The sequence below is a fragment of the Lethenteron reissneri genome, chromosome 40 (assembly GCF_015708825.2).
Source record: "Lethenteron reissneri isolate LAM-NWPU_2019-01 chromosome 40, ASM1570882v1, whole genome shotgun sequence".
NCBI lineage: Eukaryota > Metazoa > Chordata > Hyperoartia > Petromyzontiformes > Petromyzontidae > Lethenteron > Lethenteron reissneri.
In genome coordinates, this window is record NC_083818.1 from 7,505,548 (window position 1) to 7,520,183 (window position 14,636).

The window sequence follows — 14,636 nt, forward strand, 5'->3', positions numbered from 1 at the left end:
CCCGGTGTCGTTATAATTTGTTTTGGGGAAAAAAATTAGGCATTCATTAAGACACAATAAATGAATGGCCTTCTCTCGGTGATCATGTCCTCTTGTTATTGTAATGTTAACTATAAGCTTTGTGCCAACTGACTCAGTGAAATGTGCGTTGACCACTGGGTCGAGCCAGCTGAGAGTGAGGAGGTTGTGCGGTGAGCTGTGGGTGAAATGTTTACACTCGGGGGAATCCAAGGACGAACAAACGTAGTTTCTCCCTCCTGTCGGTGCTCCAAGACTCTGCAGACCCACACCATGGCTCTCTTCAGACTTGCTCATCCTGTAACCCATATGGCACTGCCCATGAACATCTTGCACACTTTTGCTGATGCAGTATTCCCTCATTATTCGCGAGGGATACGTTCCGGAGATGCTCGTGAACGCCAAATTTCGCGAATAACGATATTGGACTACGGATATTAGTCATGAATGAATATAACACAATTCATTTATAGATTGGCAATGATCTAATAGGTCCACTCTAACTTTAACCCTGTAGGCTTTAAGACCAAGGCATATTCATGACAATATATCTCAGAACTGGCAGTAAGGTTTCCACCTGTGAGCCACAAAAAAGCAAGACTGTTCTAATGGAATAAGGATATCGCACAATATCGGAAGAGGGGAGACCTTCACGCAAATACACTGTGTTTTGCGCAGTGAATTATTACGCAACCAACAATAACGTGCGACTTTTAACGTCCCGGAAAGAACTGCACATTTCGCAGTACAGACACTTAAAAAAAGAGGATCCTGGTAAAAAAAACATTATAGGTGGCAACCCCTAGCTTATAGAGTCTGAACATCTTCTTGGTTCTTTCGGTAAAGTCACCTGGTCTTCACCTGAGGACGGCTGCTTGCGTTGTGGCCGAAACGTCGTGAGAATTATTTAATAATGTTTTATTGTTATTATTTTATTATTTCCCTTCTACGTAACTTTACCGAAAGAACCAAGAAGATGAATCCCTGCAGTCACGAAAGCTTTAAATCGAAAAAGAAAAAGAGTCTGAACAGTTTCGTGGGAGGTGCACCCACCGTAGGCTTTCGCCACGAGGGTCCTTCTGGTGGCACGGCGAAGATAGCTGTGAGAGCTGAGAGGGCTGCAGTAGGCTGCTGGATTCGAAGACCACGACCCTGAAGAGAACGTGTGCCAAACATCATCATCACCATCATTGTCATCATCATCAGCCACTTTCGGTCCACTGTCAAACGAATGCTTCTCCAACAGACCTGAGGTCAATTATAATGGCAATTGCAAATAGATAATTCGCTACACTCCTGACCTAAATAACCACAGCAATGCACATTTTAACCTCATGGCAGGACCCTGGGGTTCCGAATAAACGGAAGTACAAAATCGTAATTAATTTCTTTATTTTTGGCGACTTCGTCCCACCGCGCACATAAACGCCGCGACCCGCCTGGCACGGATCATTCTGTTGTCATGTCGTCTAAGCGCATCGAGGACTGAATGCGCAGAAGAGCTGAACAAGCGAAACTTTGAATTAGCGCATCGTGTAGAGCTCGTCGAGAGGAATAGATCACCGTATCGTTCGCCTTCAACGGACTTAAAATGACGTCGCAACGCAGTTTATGCGAGAGCCGGGGGCTTATGGGACCCCAGGGGTCCCGCCATAAGGTTCATTTCACCAAAAGCAACATGCACCACACAGGCATTGCGATCCTACCTGAACCTTCCAGGCTCCGTGAATGGGTTGGTAACACTCAGCGTCATCATCTGCTGTTGGTAACATGGCCCCGCACACTTGGACACTCCCTGTTGAAATGAACCAACCGCAGCCATCACCAGCATGAAGAACATAACCTTAGTAAGTCAGACGAGGCTGTATAGGGACTTTTAGTTTTAAGTGAGATCTGGTGGCATATGTAATGCCGTGCGGGTCATAAGGGTTATTTGACCACACTTTACTATAGCCCTTTTTCAGAAGCGACCTGGCCACAAATGACAACTCAACGAAGTGGCTCATCACGTGGAATGTTATAGCATCCAAATACTCTAAATAAATGTTTCTACATGAGGATGGAAAACTGGAGGACCCAGAGAGAAATCTACACGACCACAGGGAGAACATGCAAACTCCAAATATACAGGCGGCAGGGTCGGGATTGAACCCACGACCTGCTGCATATCAGGCAAGGTAGTTAACACCTTGCCACCGCACGTATATATATCAATGAATAATATCAGACTGGAAAAAAACTCAATCTCGTCGTCATATTACAGTCATTGTACTAAAATCAGGTCTGTCCAGGTCGATGACCCAGAAAATATTTCCCCACCCGGCACACAATATCCAGTATACATCTCGCAATGGCCGTAGCTATTTAGTCACAGGCCAACTCCAGTCTTCCAGTGGACCCAGAAATTATTAAGTGGACATTTAAAGTCATGAATACAATGAATAATTTGTACTCAAACTGTGTATGTAAATTTAACACGTAGGCTTTCGCGACCAATATTATTCATGATCAACGTTTTTGGGTTTAAATCGCGTTATTTATTAATGTGTCGTAACCCTCCACCACCCGACACGGCCAATCAGTAAAAAAGTGTCACGTTGACAAAAGATTGGCCGTGTCGGGTGGTGGAGGGTTACGACACATTTATAAATAACGCGATCTAAACCCAAAAACGTTGATTACGTGTATGTAAATGTTACACAGGGCATCCTTAATCAGACGGATCGGTCAATTCGGACAAACCTCAGGTTCCAGGGTGGCAAGGCGAGCGTTCAGCGTGAACGCCAGCATGTCCACGCCCGCACCAGCCCGGGGCAGCATCAGCAACACGGCTGCTGCATCGTGCAAGAAGCGGCCACGGAATTCCACCGGCACATCCAGGCCTCCCCTGCTCATAGCGTCAGATGGTGACATCAAAGAAATAGTCAAGGGAATGCGCCCGAGATTGAGCAACGAAATCTGCTGGTGTGCAGGTGGCTCGTGAGAGATGATGACGGCTTGTGGAGGCCTTCATCCAGCAGTGGATCAAACTCAAACGTATTTTTTTTACATTATTTTCTTGTTTTGCATGTCAGCTTAGTAAATCCTGTTTGCCGCACCGTAAAATTGGCATTCATGCATAAATTGTTAATAACATTTTATTCTTAGACACACGATTCAATGCACTTATCGTGAGCTTATGAATTGGCTTTAATAGATAAATCGACGCATCACTATGAGTCTAGCGCGTATGTAGTTGTGCTTGCGAATTCACTTGGCAGGGAGGATGTAGTTTTCTCCTTTGGGGAATCTGAATTGCGAGGCATCTTCTCCGATGATTACGGCGCGGTACTGCAGAGGCTTGGAGCTTGGGTTGGACACCCTGATCTGCAGTCCAATGAGAGGCACAATTATCATTGCTCGCGCAAATCACACAAATATGACTCCTACTCATGGGCGGAGTTTGTGGGGGGCGGGGGAGGGGGCACGGACGTGGGGCCAACACCACCTCCAAACTGGACACCTTTATAAATACATTTTCAGTAGTTTACAATTAAGAGTAAAAATAACTAAATTAATTATATGCACTTGTGATTCCTAATGTGAGGGACAAAGCGATTTCCTGCCACCCCCCTCCCCCCAAATACAGAATTCAAACTCTGCCTATGCTCCCACTCAATCTGAATGTATCAGAACAATGAGACGTGGATTGCTCTGCGGTTTTCTCCAGGCGGTGTGTCCCACTGCTACTTTGAAATATTTCCGTAAATATTAGTTCATGGAGAATGGGTTTTAAGACATGCTGTTGGCAAACAAGGGAAGCCTTACACGCAAAAGAGACAAAGATCCCCGCCCGTGTCGCCAGCACAGGCTGTTATCGAAGGTGCTGTTAGCGAGCCCTATAATGTGGCTGGGATGTCTCAAAATATTGAGCTCGAGAAAATTGTGACCAATTCTCGGCCAGGACTTTACAACTACACAAGCATAGACATGTGGCTTAATCTATATTTGGGTTTGCATATTTGTGTGAGTTTACATGTTTGCTGTAGACCGAAGTTGACTTCTGCACAAAATGGAACTTATTTTATTGACCTTGGAGGGTCGAAGAGCTAAGTCAAGCCCCTACTAGGTTTGTGAACTAGCAACCTTCCGATTGCGATTTTACATATTTCAGCTTTTATGCTTGTGGTGATGTACAGACTGACCTGCCGGGTGACTGGGGCATGCAGTGCTGCTGGAAAGTTCACAGAGCGGTGTGGGGAGTAGTGAGGCAGAGCCCTGAACAGCTCCACGCACACAATGAGCATCTGCACGGGATTTGGGTCCGTAATCTCTATGGCCTGGTGGCACGAGAGATATAAACACACGCACGTAAATATCACGAAGGCAACATACCACAGAACAACATCATTTTAAATGTTACACTATTCTAACGGGAATATTACACTTCGCTTGTTTAAAAAAAAAACATTGTACAAATGTTATTTACTATGACTAGACTTTCCCCAATGAGCCTATTGTTGCATCGGAGGATTTCAGCAGATGGCGGCAGCTTGGGGAACTCTTCATTCGCTGGATAAAGAAGTTCTTGCCATCGCCATAAATGTTGTCTAAAATTAGATTTTCCTTTTTGTTATCGACGAATGTGTTTTTTTTGTTAATTGTAACATTAGCAATGCGTTTGCATACACTTTGCGTGAATGGAAAACATTCATTCTCACACGCGGGAATCGACGCATGATCTTTAACAAATCAATATCAATAGTATTCAACAAATTCATATTATTCTTGGTTCTTTCGGTAAAGTCACGTAGAAGGGAAAAATAATAATAATATAAATATAACAAAATATAAAAATATAAAAAATAAACATTTCATATTATTATTCAACAAACCGATGCACCATTACACCGCTAGTAGAGGCTGCACAACAGCAAAATAACATTGCCATGCATCGTTTAGTCAGTCAATGTGATGTGGCGTGTGTGTGTAAACCTGTAATGTCGAGTGCCAGGCCCGTGACGTGCAGGGCAGACACGAGCACCAGGGCATTGTGCAGGTACTGCTCAGGGCTGCAGGGATGAGGCTGCAGGCGGCTTAAGTGGCTCGGTATCTATCGATGGGCACAAACAAGCAAGTTACCGTTCAATCTAGATTTGAAGTTTTCGTGACTGCAGGGAATCCATACTCTTTGGTTATTTCGGTAAAGTCACGTAGGTAGAAAATAAAATAAATTAAATCACGACGTTTCGGGCGCAACACAAGCAATCATCATCAGGTGGTTTACTTTATACCTACGTGACTTTACCGAAATAACCAAAGAGTATCAAGTTACCGTTGTCTCCAATGTAAAACAATCATCATCACGATCCATGGGGACATAGCCCGTAGGTGTCCACTGCACATTTCGGCATTTGTGTCCACTCTTCTCTGCCTTGTGTACATGAACCCACAATGTAATGAGCAGCGATCTAATAATGTTAAGATTTGTATCACATCGATGTGGGTGTGTGTCCAACCAGATAGGGGCAGTAGGAGGCAAGCACCGCTGCGATCACCAGCCCAGTCCATCAAGTCGTAGTCAAAGTTCACCACCCACCGTGCAGACGGGGGGTCATCTGAGGACAGAGGGGATTGAGGGGCATCACAGCAACAAGGATATCATCACTCAGACTCCACAGCTCTTAGAGCAGGGCTGGGGAACCTTTTCCTTACGAACATGACTTTGAAATACCATGAGCTGAGATTCACATTAAACACACACCTCAGTCAATTATGCCACTGCAAGAGGCCCTTGGTGGTGGTAATTGGAGGCGGCCAGTGCAGAGAAATGTGTTGTTGTACTGTTCTTATATGCTCCCACATCTACACTACCTGCCTTCACAAAAACACACCGAACGGCATGGCAAAGTGCGGTGAAACAACCCACATTACCCACACATCATGGGGAGGCCTTTGTCCCTCAGTAGGATGACAAAGGGGCAGTAAGACCTATTCACTTACTGAACTGGGGAAGGTCCCATTCTTTTGCTTACCTGGAGAGCAGATGAGCATGCGCGATGCATGGTAGTGGTGGTTTAGCCAGGACAAGAGCAACCTCTCGCTGGAAGAATAAAAATTGCTACTCAAAGGTGCCACCGCCAGGAGCGGTGGCTGAGCCATTGTACGGTTTTCTGTCGGTAGTGCTTTGCTGACCGCTTCAGTCGTTACACGCGACAGCACAAACACCTGTTCACCCGCACAAGCACATACACAACCACACACCCACACAGATTCCTCTATTAAATCGACATTGGGAAGTCGAGGGAAGTGCTGTGAAGATAAGAATTTGTATTTATAGGGTGCTTGAAAAACGTCAGCAACTCAAAGCGTCCAACATTAAATCTCATCCTAATCATTTTAGTGCCCTGCTGTAGTTTAGCCAAGACGATTGCTGGTGGCAGATGTCCCAATGTGGCACAAGGTGCACGCAGCACCGGCCTACAAGTGGGCATTAGTTTTCCAGTAGGGGGCGATGTTGCTCTGTGATTTTCCGCAATTAAATACTTTGTGTAACTTTTCAAATTTGGACCCTGACGCTGGCAATCATGGCCCTTTCTACCTTCTACTGTGAAGCAGCCAACGCATTTTTATGATAAATGCACCCGCAGTATTAACCAGGGCAACAGCTGGGCTCAGACCACAAACGTTAATTTTACTAATTTGTCTTATTGTCTTTAGTGCCACTTATCCACACTACCATGTGCAATAGCTTGGCACGTGATGCGAGTCCTGCTTCAAAATGATACATTATATGGGCATAGTCCAGCACCAGTGATGATTCTCAGTGGTCTCCCAGCTAGTTGTCTGCTGAAGGAGCAGAACAAGTCTGGCTCATGTGTTACTGTTTTGAGGTGATCAATGCATACGGTACCCAAGCATGCCCAACAACTCACCTTAAAAATCTGCAGGAGAACGTCGGTCCATGCACGCTCGCTCACATTCTCAAAGTCGCTCTCCGCCAACTCGGTGGCCGTGGAACCGAACTCGCTTTCTTCATTTTCAATTCCACATTTCCCGTTTTCCTTCTGTTGACAGAAATGGGATCATTTTCATAAAATAGGCCAATCGAACTTTGTCAATTACACTTTTACTTACCAAACAGCACGGGTGATGTAGTGGTCACTAAAATAGCCGAAGATTATTTTGTTCTCAGGTGTGTTGTCACTTCGTGCATTCGCAATGGAATGATGCTGCAAGCACATCGTACCAGCAGACTGTGCCAGCAGTAGTAGTCATCCATGTGAAGTAGATGCTCAGGCTTCACATTTGGCAAACACGCTCCCTGACCCCTGTACAACACAGAGCACATTATTCGCGTGAAATGTATTTAAATCCTTTATATTAAGTTCACTTGCTTGCGCGCTTACGACCGTGCAAATCTTTCGGTCGTTTTTTAACCCACTTCCCGTGATCCAAGCGAGCTGACATATTGCACACAGACTCGTTGTGCGTGACAATTTATTGTCGTGAAATTTTTTTTCCAAAATTTGACACTTTTTAGGAAAAAATAAATTATATTTAATTACCAATTGCTTAATGGTGGCAGGCAATCATCTGACCCATAGGTTGCAGCCAGAGGACGAGAGGACTCTAGCCGCCACACATATAAAGGATTTATAGTGAAAAACTTTGTTTTTACGGGTTAATTTTTTTAAGATATCAGGTTTTATTAGTCTACTTTAGTTTACAGCTGTTTATCCATCCACTACTGGACGAAGGCCTCAACACGCCGTGTCAGTCACGGGGGTTGTTTGACCATACTTCACTACTCTGGTTAGTACCGGTCTGGTTCAGGACTGCTACAGATATCACTCACCACTGATGCTAACCGTGACCGCAAATCAAACTCAGGTCACCGGCTTCAGAGCGCACCTTTGCAAATCACTACACTCATGCTCTACCCCTGAAATCAATAACAGTATTTGACTGCTGGAAATTTCCACCTCATAAGCCACTTCGCTGAGTTATCATTTGTGGCCAGGTCGCTTCAGGGCCTTACCTGGTAGGATAAAATATTGTTTAGTTTTATTCGTATATATGTTTTTAAAGTGATCTGTTTACCTTTCCTACATTTTGCAGTCCTATCGTGTTTTCATATTGCTTGAAAAAGATCCCTGTAGCTCATCGGATTCCTCAAGTATAAACTAAACATTCTGATTCTGAATACCCTCATACAAACTCAGCAGGGAAGACACAGCGAACTCCGCCGGCACGGACGCCGATTTCCGGCGGCCCATCACCTGAGAAACTCGAGCAGCGTCGCGTGCTGCCAGTGCAGCTGCACGGCCCTGTCCGCGACGTCCGCTGGCACCGACTGGCTGACGGGCACGCCGGGCAGTGCCCGCCCACACAGGTGCGCCAGCATGTCGTAGAGCGTACGGCCGCCCTTACGCAGCACCCACGGCGTGGCCGGGGCGGTGGCCCTCGCTGGCGCGGAGGGCGGCCGGGAGCTCTGCTGGCGGCTACGGGGCCGAGGGGAGCCGTAGGCGCTGCGGGGCCCGGTGCCGGGCGGCGGGGCGCCAGCGAGGCCCTTGCGGCCACCGCCGACACCGCCTCTTTTGCGATCAGATGAGGAGACTAATATTTTTCCGATGGCGCTGTCAGAGAAATATGCAATGAGGTGTTGTTTTATTACAGTTACGACTACTAACAATGGTAAAAATGTAACCGTGCAGAAGTGAACATGCTTTGATAAATGGTTGCGTTAATTACACACCAAACTGAATGGTTATAAGTAGATTTTGACGTGTGCAGATTTGTATCTTTGATTAAATGAGAAACGGGGATGTAATAATCATCTCCATCATCACTCCTCAGCCAACGATTTACAGGCGTTCAAATACAATTCTGCTTTCCCCATCGTTTCTCCGCATTCTATTTGTGGGGTAAGTAAAAGAGCATCACATTGCACTGTGTGACAACCCCCATTGCTTGCGGGGATCACCTGCGCAATTGCTGCGGTCCAGAGAGGTGGTTGGTTCCGCCAGGCCACCCGAAGCGGCTGAACCAGCGGGTCACGGCAGCCTGGGCCCGTCGGTAAAAGGAGATATCGTCGATGCACTGAGACTCCGCAAAGGGAGGAGCCTGCCTGGCTCCTGGCCCTCGCTGTTGGCCACGCTGACGGACGTCAGGTCTGTTGAGTGACAGCGAATCATCGATATTGCAAGATTTGAAGCTTTCGTGACTGCAAGGATTCATATTCTTAGGTTTTTTCGGTAAAGTCACGTAGGTAAAAAATTTAAATTGATAAAAGTATTAATTAAAGTCTCACGAACAGACAAATTCAGTCTCTTGCAATATCCTATTCTTAGGTTTTTTTCGGTAAAGTCACGTAGGTAAAAAATGTAAATTAAATTAATAAATACTTTCATTAATTTTTTATTTTATCTTGCAATATCCTATTCTTAGGTTTTTTCGGTAAAGTCACGTAGATAAAAAATTAAAATTAATAAAGGTATTTATTAATTAAAATTAATAAAAATATTTATTAATTTAATTTAAATTTTTTACCTACGTGACTTTACCGAAAAAACCTAGAATAGGATATTGCAAAAAAATAAAATTAAATTAATAAATGCTTTTATTAATTTAATTTAAATTTTTTACCTACGTGACTTTACCGAAAAAACCTAAGAATAGGATATTGCAAGAGACTAAATTTGTCTGTTTGTGAGGCAGTCCGCTGTTAGTCGCAGTGCGAACTAGAGTAACGTTCTTTACACAATGTAGAGTAAGGGCGCATTTTGACCAGAAAGAAGTGCAAGCCTATGGTACTGATGATAAGCTCTGGATAACTTATGAGCTTTGTTCGAGGTTAAAAAAAAAAAACGAGAATGAACATTTTCAGCACACCACTCTTATTCGTTTTTACAAATGTATACCTCTCTTCTGATCCCCTCAAATGTTTTCAGTGGAGAATTGGAAATACTTTCGTAGAATGAAGAAAAATGCAGTTAATATGCGATAGGACACACTGAATATTTGGGGAGAATTTTAGCTGGTGAAATATGATGGGCATTTGCCGGTCCTACATAAAACGGTGCATTTGGACATCCAGGAGGAGTTACTGAAACTGACGCCTGGTCGTCTGCTACAAATAAACATGAAAGATCATTTGATATCACGCTGTTAAAACTGGCTAAGAGCTGGGGCGAAAGAGACATGTGGACCAGACAAAATAAAAAAATAGATGGAACAATTTAAATTACTCAATTCTGCATTGACGGATGTTGCTTTACCTGTCAGTGAGTTGTAGATCGTGCTGGTGGGGCAGGAGAAGTGGGAGCTGGATGAGGAGACATTCGAGTCTTGCTGAGCAGACACGCAGCTCCTCAGCATGGCTGCCCGCTCCCCTCCCTCCACTGCGAAGACAAAGATCCCCCATATAGCCTTTATCAGACTGTTAGGGCAAGTGCTGTTAGCGAGCACCGATGAAGGCCGGCACGGTACACGGGGGGGGGTTGGGTGGCCAGCACCACGCCCTGGCCACCTTTGTTTCCTCAGTAGCAAGTTTTTTTTTACACATCACACTAAGCACTCATTTGAGGCTGCACACACGAAGACAAACACAAAGACAAGATCAAATACTATTTGTGAAGCCTACATAGATTGGAAGTGGTAGAGCAGTAGCATAGTAGTCAGAGCACTGCGCTCTGAACCTGGTAGACTGAGCTCAATTTCCACCCACCACTAATATCTAACATCAGTGCCCAGTAATATATGAACTGGTCCTCGGCCCTGACCCACTTCATCGACCTGCACTGTCCAGCACGGTAAAGTGTGGTGCAAAGCTCCGATGATTCGACCCGGTGGAGATGGGCCGTCATTCAGCATTGCATTGACAAAGGGCTCTACGTTATTTTACAAATTGTTGGGGCAAGTGCATTAAGCCATCACCTACTAAGGCTGACATGGTACGCAATGGGGTAGTGTGGCTAGTACTGCTCCGACCCCCTTTGTCTGTCTCCCCATTGCTGCTGTGTACACACCATAACATATCAGGCCAAGCCAACCTGGGAAGGCCGAGACCCATCGCTGACAACACTCGCCACTAATGTTGGCGTTAGCTAGGAGTCCATCTCAAGTCTCTAGGTTTGTAGTGTATCATGCTAACCAAGGTAACAGCACTTCCCTAACAAATCAAGTTCAAGTTCATTTATTAGGTATAGCCCTGTGAGCCATTCGGCTCTTGAATCGGGTGCAACCGCAACAAACAAAAAACAAAAACATGAACAAAAAACATCTTAAAGTGAATATGTGACTAAGTGCAAACAGAAAATCCAAGAAAAGACAGCAAAATATTGCAGAAAAAAAGCACCGTACACCAACGCTGTGTGCAAAAATCCCAGTGGGATGCAAGTCAAACAACAACAACAACCACAAGACAACTTAGATTAAGGCCATCAGTCTAACTCTGTACTACAACAAACAAACATGGCTAAACCAATACACTTTTCGAAATCACCAAAATAAAGCCATGAAAGCAATGAAAAATCAATCATAGGAACTGTGACGGAATTTTCACGAGGCGTCGTGAGTCTTACTAGGTCTACTCGGCACAAACACGCTTGGATTGCGATTACACCGTTGGCACATTGCTTGCACCTTTCATTTCACATAATATGACCAAGATTGTCCTCACCTTCTTCCAGCACCACGTGATGATTGTTGCGATGAAGGGCCAGGAATGGGTAGAGAGTCAGCAGACAGTTGTCAGCACATACCGCTACTGGAAGCTCAAACCTGTAAAGTGGCACACGAACACGCTGAAGATACACCCACTCCCAAAAGCAGCATTCAAATGGTGGCTAATACGGAAAGACATGCATGATGGGGGTGACCATAAGGGACACTCATAAATGTCAGTAGTCCGTGAGTTCACCAATAGGCCAGTTTTCATGGAGTGAATGGTTTAATAATCCCTGCTGCTTAGCAAGTCATACATTGAATTGACAAAGTAAATACAAAACAAAATCTAAATGTTTTCATGCGGAAACAGGAGATTAGGTTGTACTCGATTCTGTTTACAAACATTGGGCAGTTGTGGTAATTCCTAATTTGAGGGTCAGCCTCCTCATAGGACAACCAGTTGATCTTCTACAAAGTGGTATTCTATTTGAATCATTTGATTATTTTGAAAGCCTACATATAACATTGGTGTTCCATTTATCAAGCGCAGAGGGATGATGGTCTACGTCAATCCTTGCTAAGGATTTGGGCTGAAGAAAGTTCAGCAATGGAACATGAGATCACAGTAAAGGATTGCGATTTGACCCTCGCATATTGTCTCTGAAACAGCATTCTTGTCTAAATGCGTTTAGGCCTCCCACCTAGTTCAAGGACACTGAACAAAATGAGTGAATGAAGTGCATCCACCGAAATTCACCTTCTTCCCAACGAGTCGTGGAACACAATGGTGGTAGACAGGCTGAGGGGCTTGGGGCATTGGAAGACCAGGCGGCAGGGCAATGGGGAACCAGGCTGCCCGTACTCAGAGGGGCCCAACTTTCGTCCAGAGGGGAAGCTTATGAAGAAGGGAGTCAACTTCTCCCCAAGCTCTCCTTCCACCTCTGGCAGATCCACATCCAGCGTAACCCAGCTGCACACAGCATATGGGAGAAATTTTTAATATCCAGTACCAATTAGATTGTCTCTGTTATATTTGATTTAAAGCTTTCGTGACTGCAGGGATTCATATTCTTGGTTCTTTTGGTAAAGTCACGTAAAAGGGAAATAATAATATTATTAGAATACTATTATTTCCCTTCTACGTGACTTTCCCTTCTACTTTACCGAAAGAACCAAGAATATGTCCCTGTTATGTTTTCGGGTTGTACCGTGTGTTGTTCAGTATTTAGTACGGTTGGCACCTCGAACAAGCCTCGTAGCATTTGAAGTTCGACGTGTATTGTGCACCCACCTGGTATTATGTCTGCTGACTATGCAAAACTCAGCCGACACCTCCGTGTCCAGAGGCGTAGGTCCCAGAGTGATGGAGTTCGGGTGAAACGTGAGGGTCGGGGTGGGGAGGACGCCTTTCAGCGAGATGACACGGTATGGCTCGCTGTCGTTCCTCACGCCCTCGCCGGATACCAGCAGAGGGATGCGGGCGTGGAACGTGCCAGCTGATCCTACGCGGCCAAGGGAGGGAGAGAGAGAGAGAGAGAGCCACATAGCCCCACTTGCTGATCCATGCACTTTCAAGTCGAGTTTCAGGTTTATTTTGTTTCACGAGGTGAGAACCCAAGAGACCAGAATTGATCTAATTTCCAAGAGTGTGCTAGGTCACCAATATTAAACAATCTGAACATATTAAATAGAGTACAGCAACGTTACGAATAGAAATACGTGCAAAAAACACCTTTGTTCGAAATTAAAATGTAAAATATTGCACAGACATTAGTCACTGTTACGTAATAAATGATCTGTTGCGTAAGTTGGCTCGGGAAGATTATTATTCGACTGATGTGTGAACACCCACTTGGACAGAAGCAGAAGGTGATGGAGACATTTTCATTCAGACCCAGGGAGCCTTCACTCTGGAAAACCTTAAACGAATCCTCACTGAGTGTCCTCAGGTCAAACTTCCATTGCAGAGACGTGTTGCTAAGGTTCTGGATCTGTACGCTCTGTGGCAAAATAAACGCAGGAATGACTGCGTGTCAAACAGTGCACATCCACTTGTACAGAGTGGTAAAGTGTTAATTATATTGGGTGCACGAGATACACGGCATTGGCAATCACGTGGAGGCATTAATGTTTGTACAATTTGATTGTTGTTAATTTCAAAGTTGGGATTTAGTTTTTAACAGCAGCACTAAATTACCTACTTTTGAAAGTGTACGTGCAGCAGCACGTGAAGAAGGGAAACAGATGGACAATTATATTCTTTGGGTCTTTCGGTAAAGTCACGTAGAACGAAAAAAATAACAAAAAACTACGACGTTTCGATTGCTTGTGTTGCGATCGAAACGTCGTGGTTTTTTGTAAAAAAAATTGCTTTACGTGACTTTACCGAAAGACCCAAAGAATATGAATTCCTGCAGTCACGAAAGCTTTAAGTCAAGATGGAAATTGCCAAAAACGTCACCCATGAGATATTTTTTCCTTTAAAGGCGGTGCTGTTGACAAATGTGTCGAGTTTCGTGTTGATTGTACTTCTGGAAGTGTTGTCACTGGGTCTATAAAGTTCACTTTACAGAAGATGATGCTTTTTAGTAATGTCATATATATAATTGCGTAGTTTTGTGAATCGAATTATTTACGCAGTAATACATGTTTGTAGTCGGGATGTGTTCCGGATTTTTATATTTATCAGACAAGATCCAAAAATCGGGCCTAGATACCAAATTTCGGATGATCCAAATAGATATTTTGTCACTTCTGCGCTTTTCCCACCAAATGTTGTGACACTCAGCATCAAGTGACATCGCTTTTGTTAACATGAAGATACATTATATTATTATATCTGAACATGTGAAAAGGATATGAAATTGTCCTTAACTATTGTAAAATATAAAAAAATTTCACCTGGAAACTCATCTTTCTTTTCTAAAGTGGATGTAGCATATTATATATTGTATTGTATTATGTGTTTA

General features: G+C 44.3%; 1 protein-coding gene across 1 annotated transcript in view; it reads right to left on the bottom strand.

Annotated features, from left to right (window-relative positions):
* CFAP47 (cilia and flagella associated protein 47) overlaps positions 1–14,636 on the bottom strand; it is a 75,374-nt gene that overhangs the window by 34,768 nt on the left and 25,970 nt on the right. The window contains 20 exon segments of the mRNA XM_061568231.1: positions 216–316; positions 1,072–1,170; positions 1,725–1,813; positions 2,761–2,905; positions 3,272–3,384; positions 4,203–4,340; positions 4,997–5,110; positions 5,517–5,561; positions 5,563–5,615; positions 6,033–6,225; positions 6,933–7,064; positions 7,247–7,328; positions 8,280–8,636; positions 8,984–9,123; positions 9,126–9,172; positions 10,278–10,400; positions 11,681–11,781; positions 12,425–12,637; positions 12,959–13,169; positions 13,520–13,667. Coding sequence (XP_061424215.1) covers positions 216–316; positions 1,072–1,170; positions 1,725–1,813; positions 2,761–2,905; positions 3,272–3,384; positions 4,203–4,340; positions 4,997–5,110; positions 5,517–5,561; positions 5,563–5,615; positions 6,033–6,225; positions 6,933–7,064; positions 7,247–7,328; positions 8,280–8,636; positions 8,984–9,123; positions 9,126–9,172; positions 10,278–10,400; positions 11,681–11,781; positions 12,425–12,637; positions 12,959–13,169; positions 13,520–13,667 — 2,644 coding nt within the window.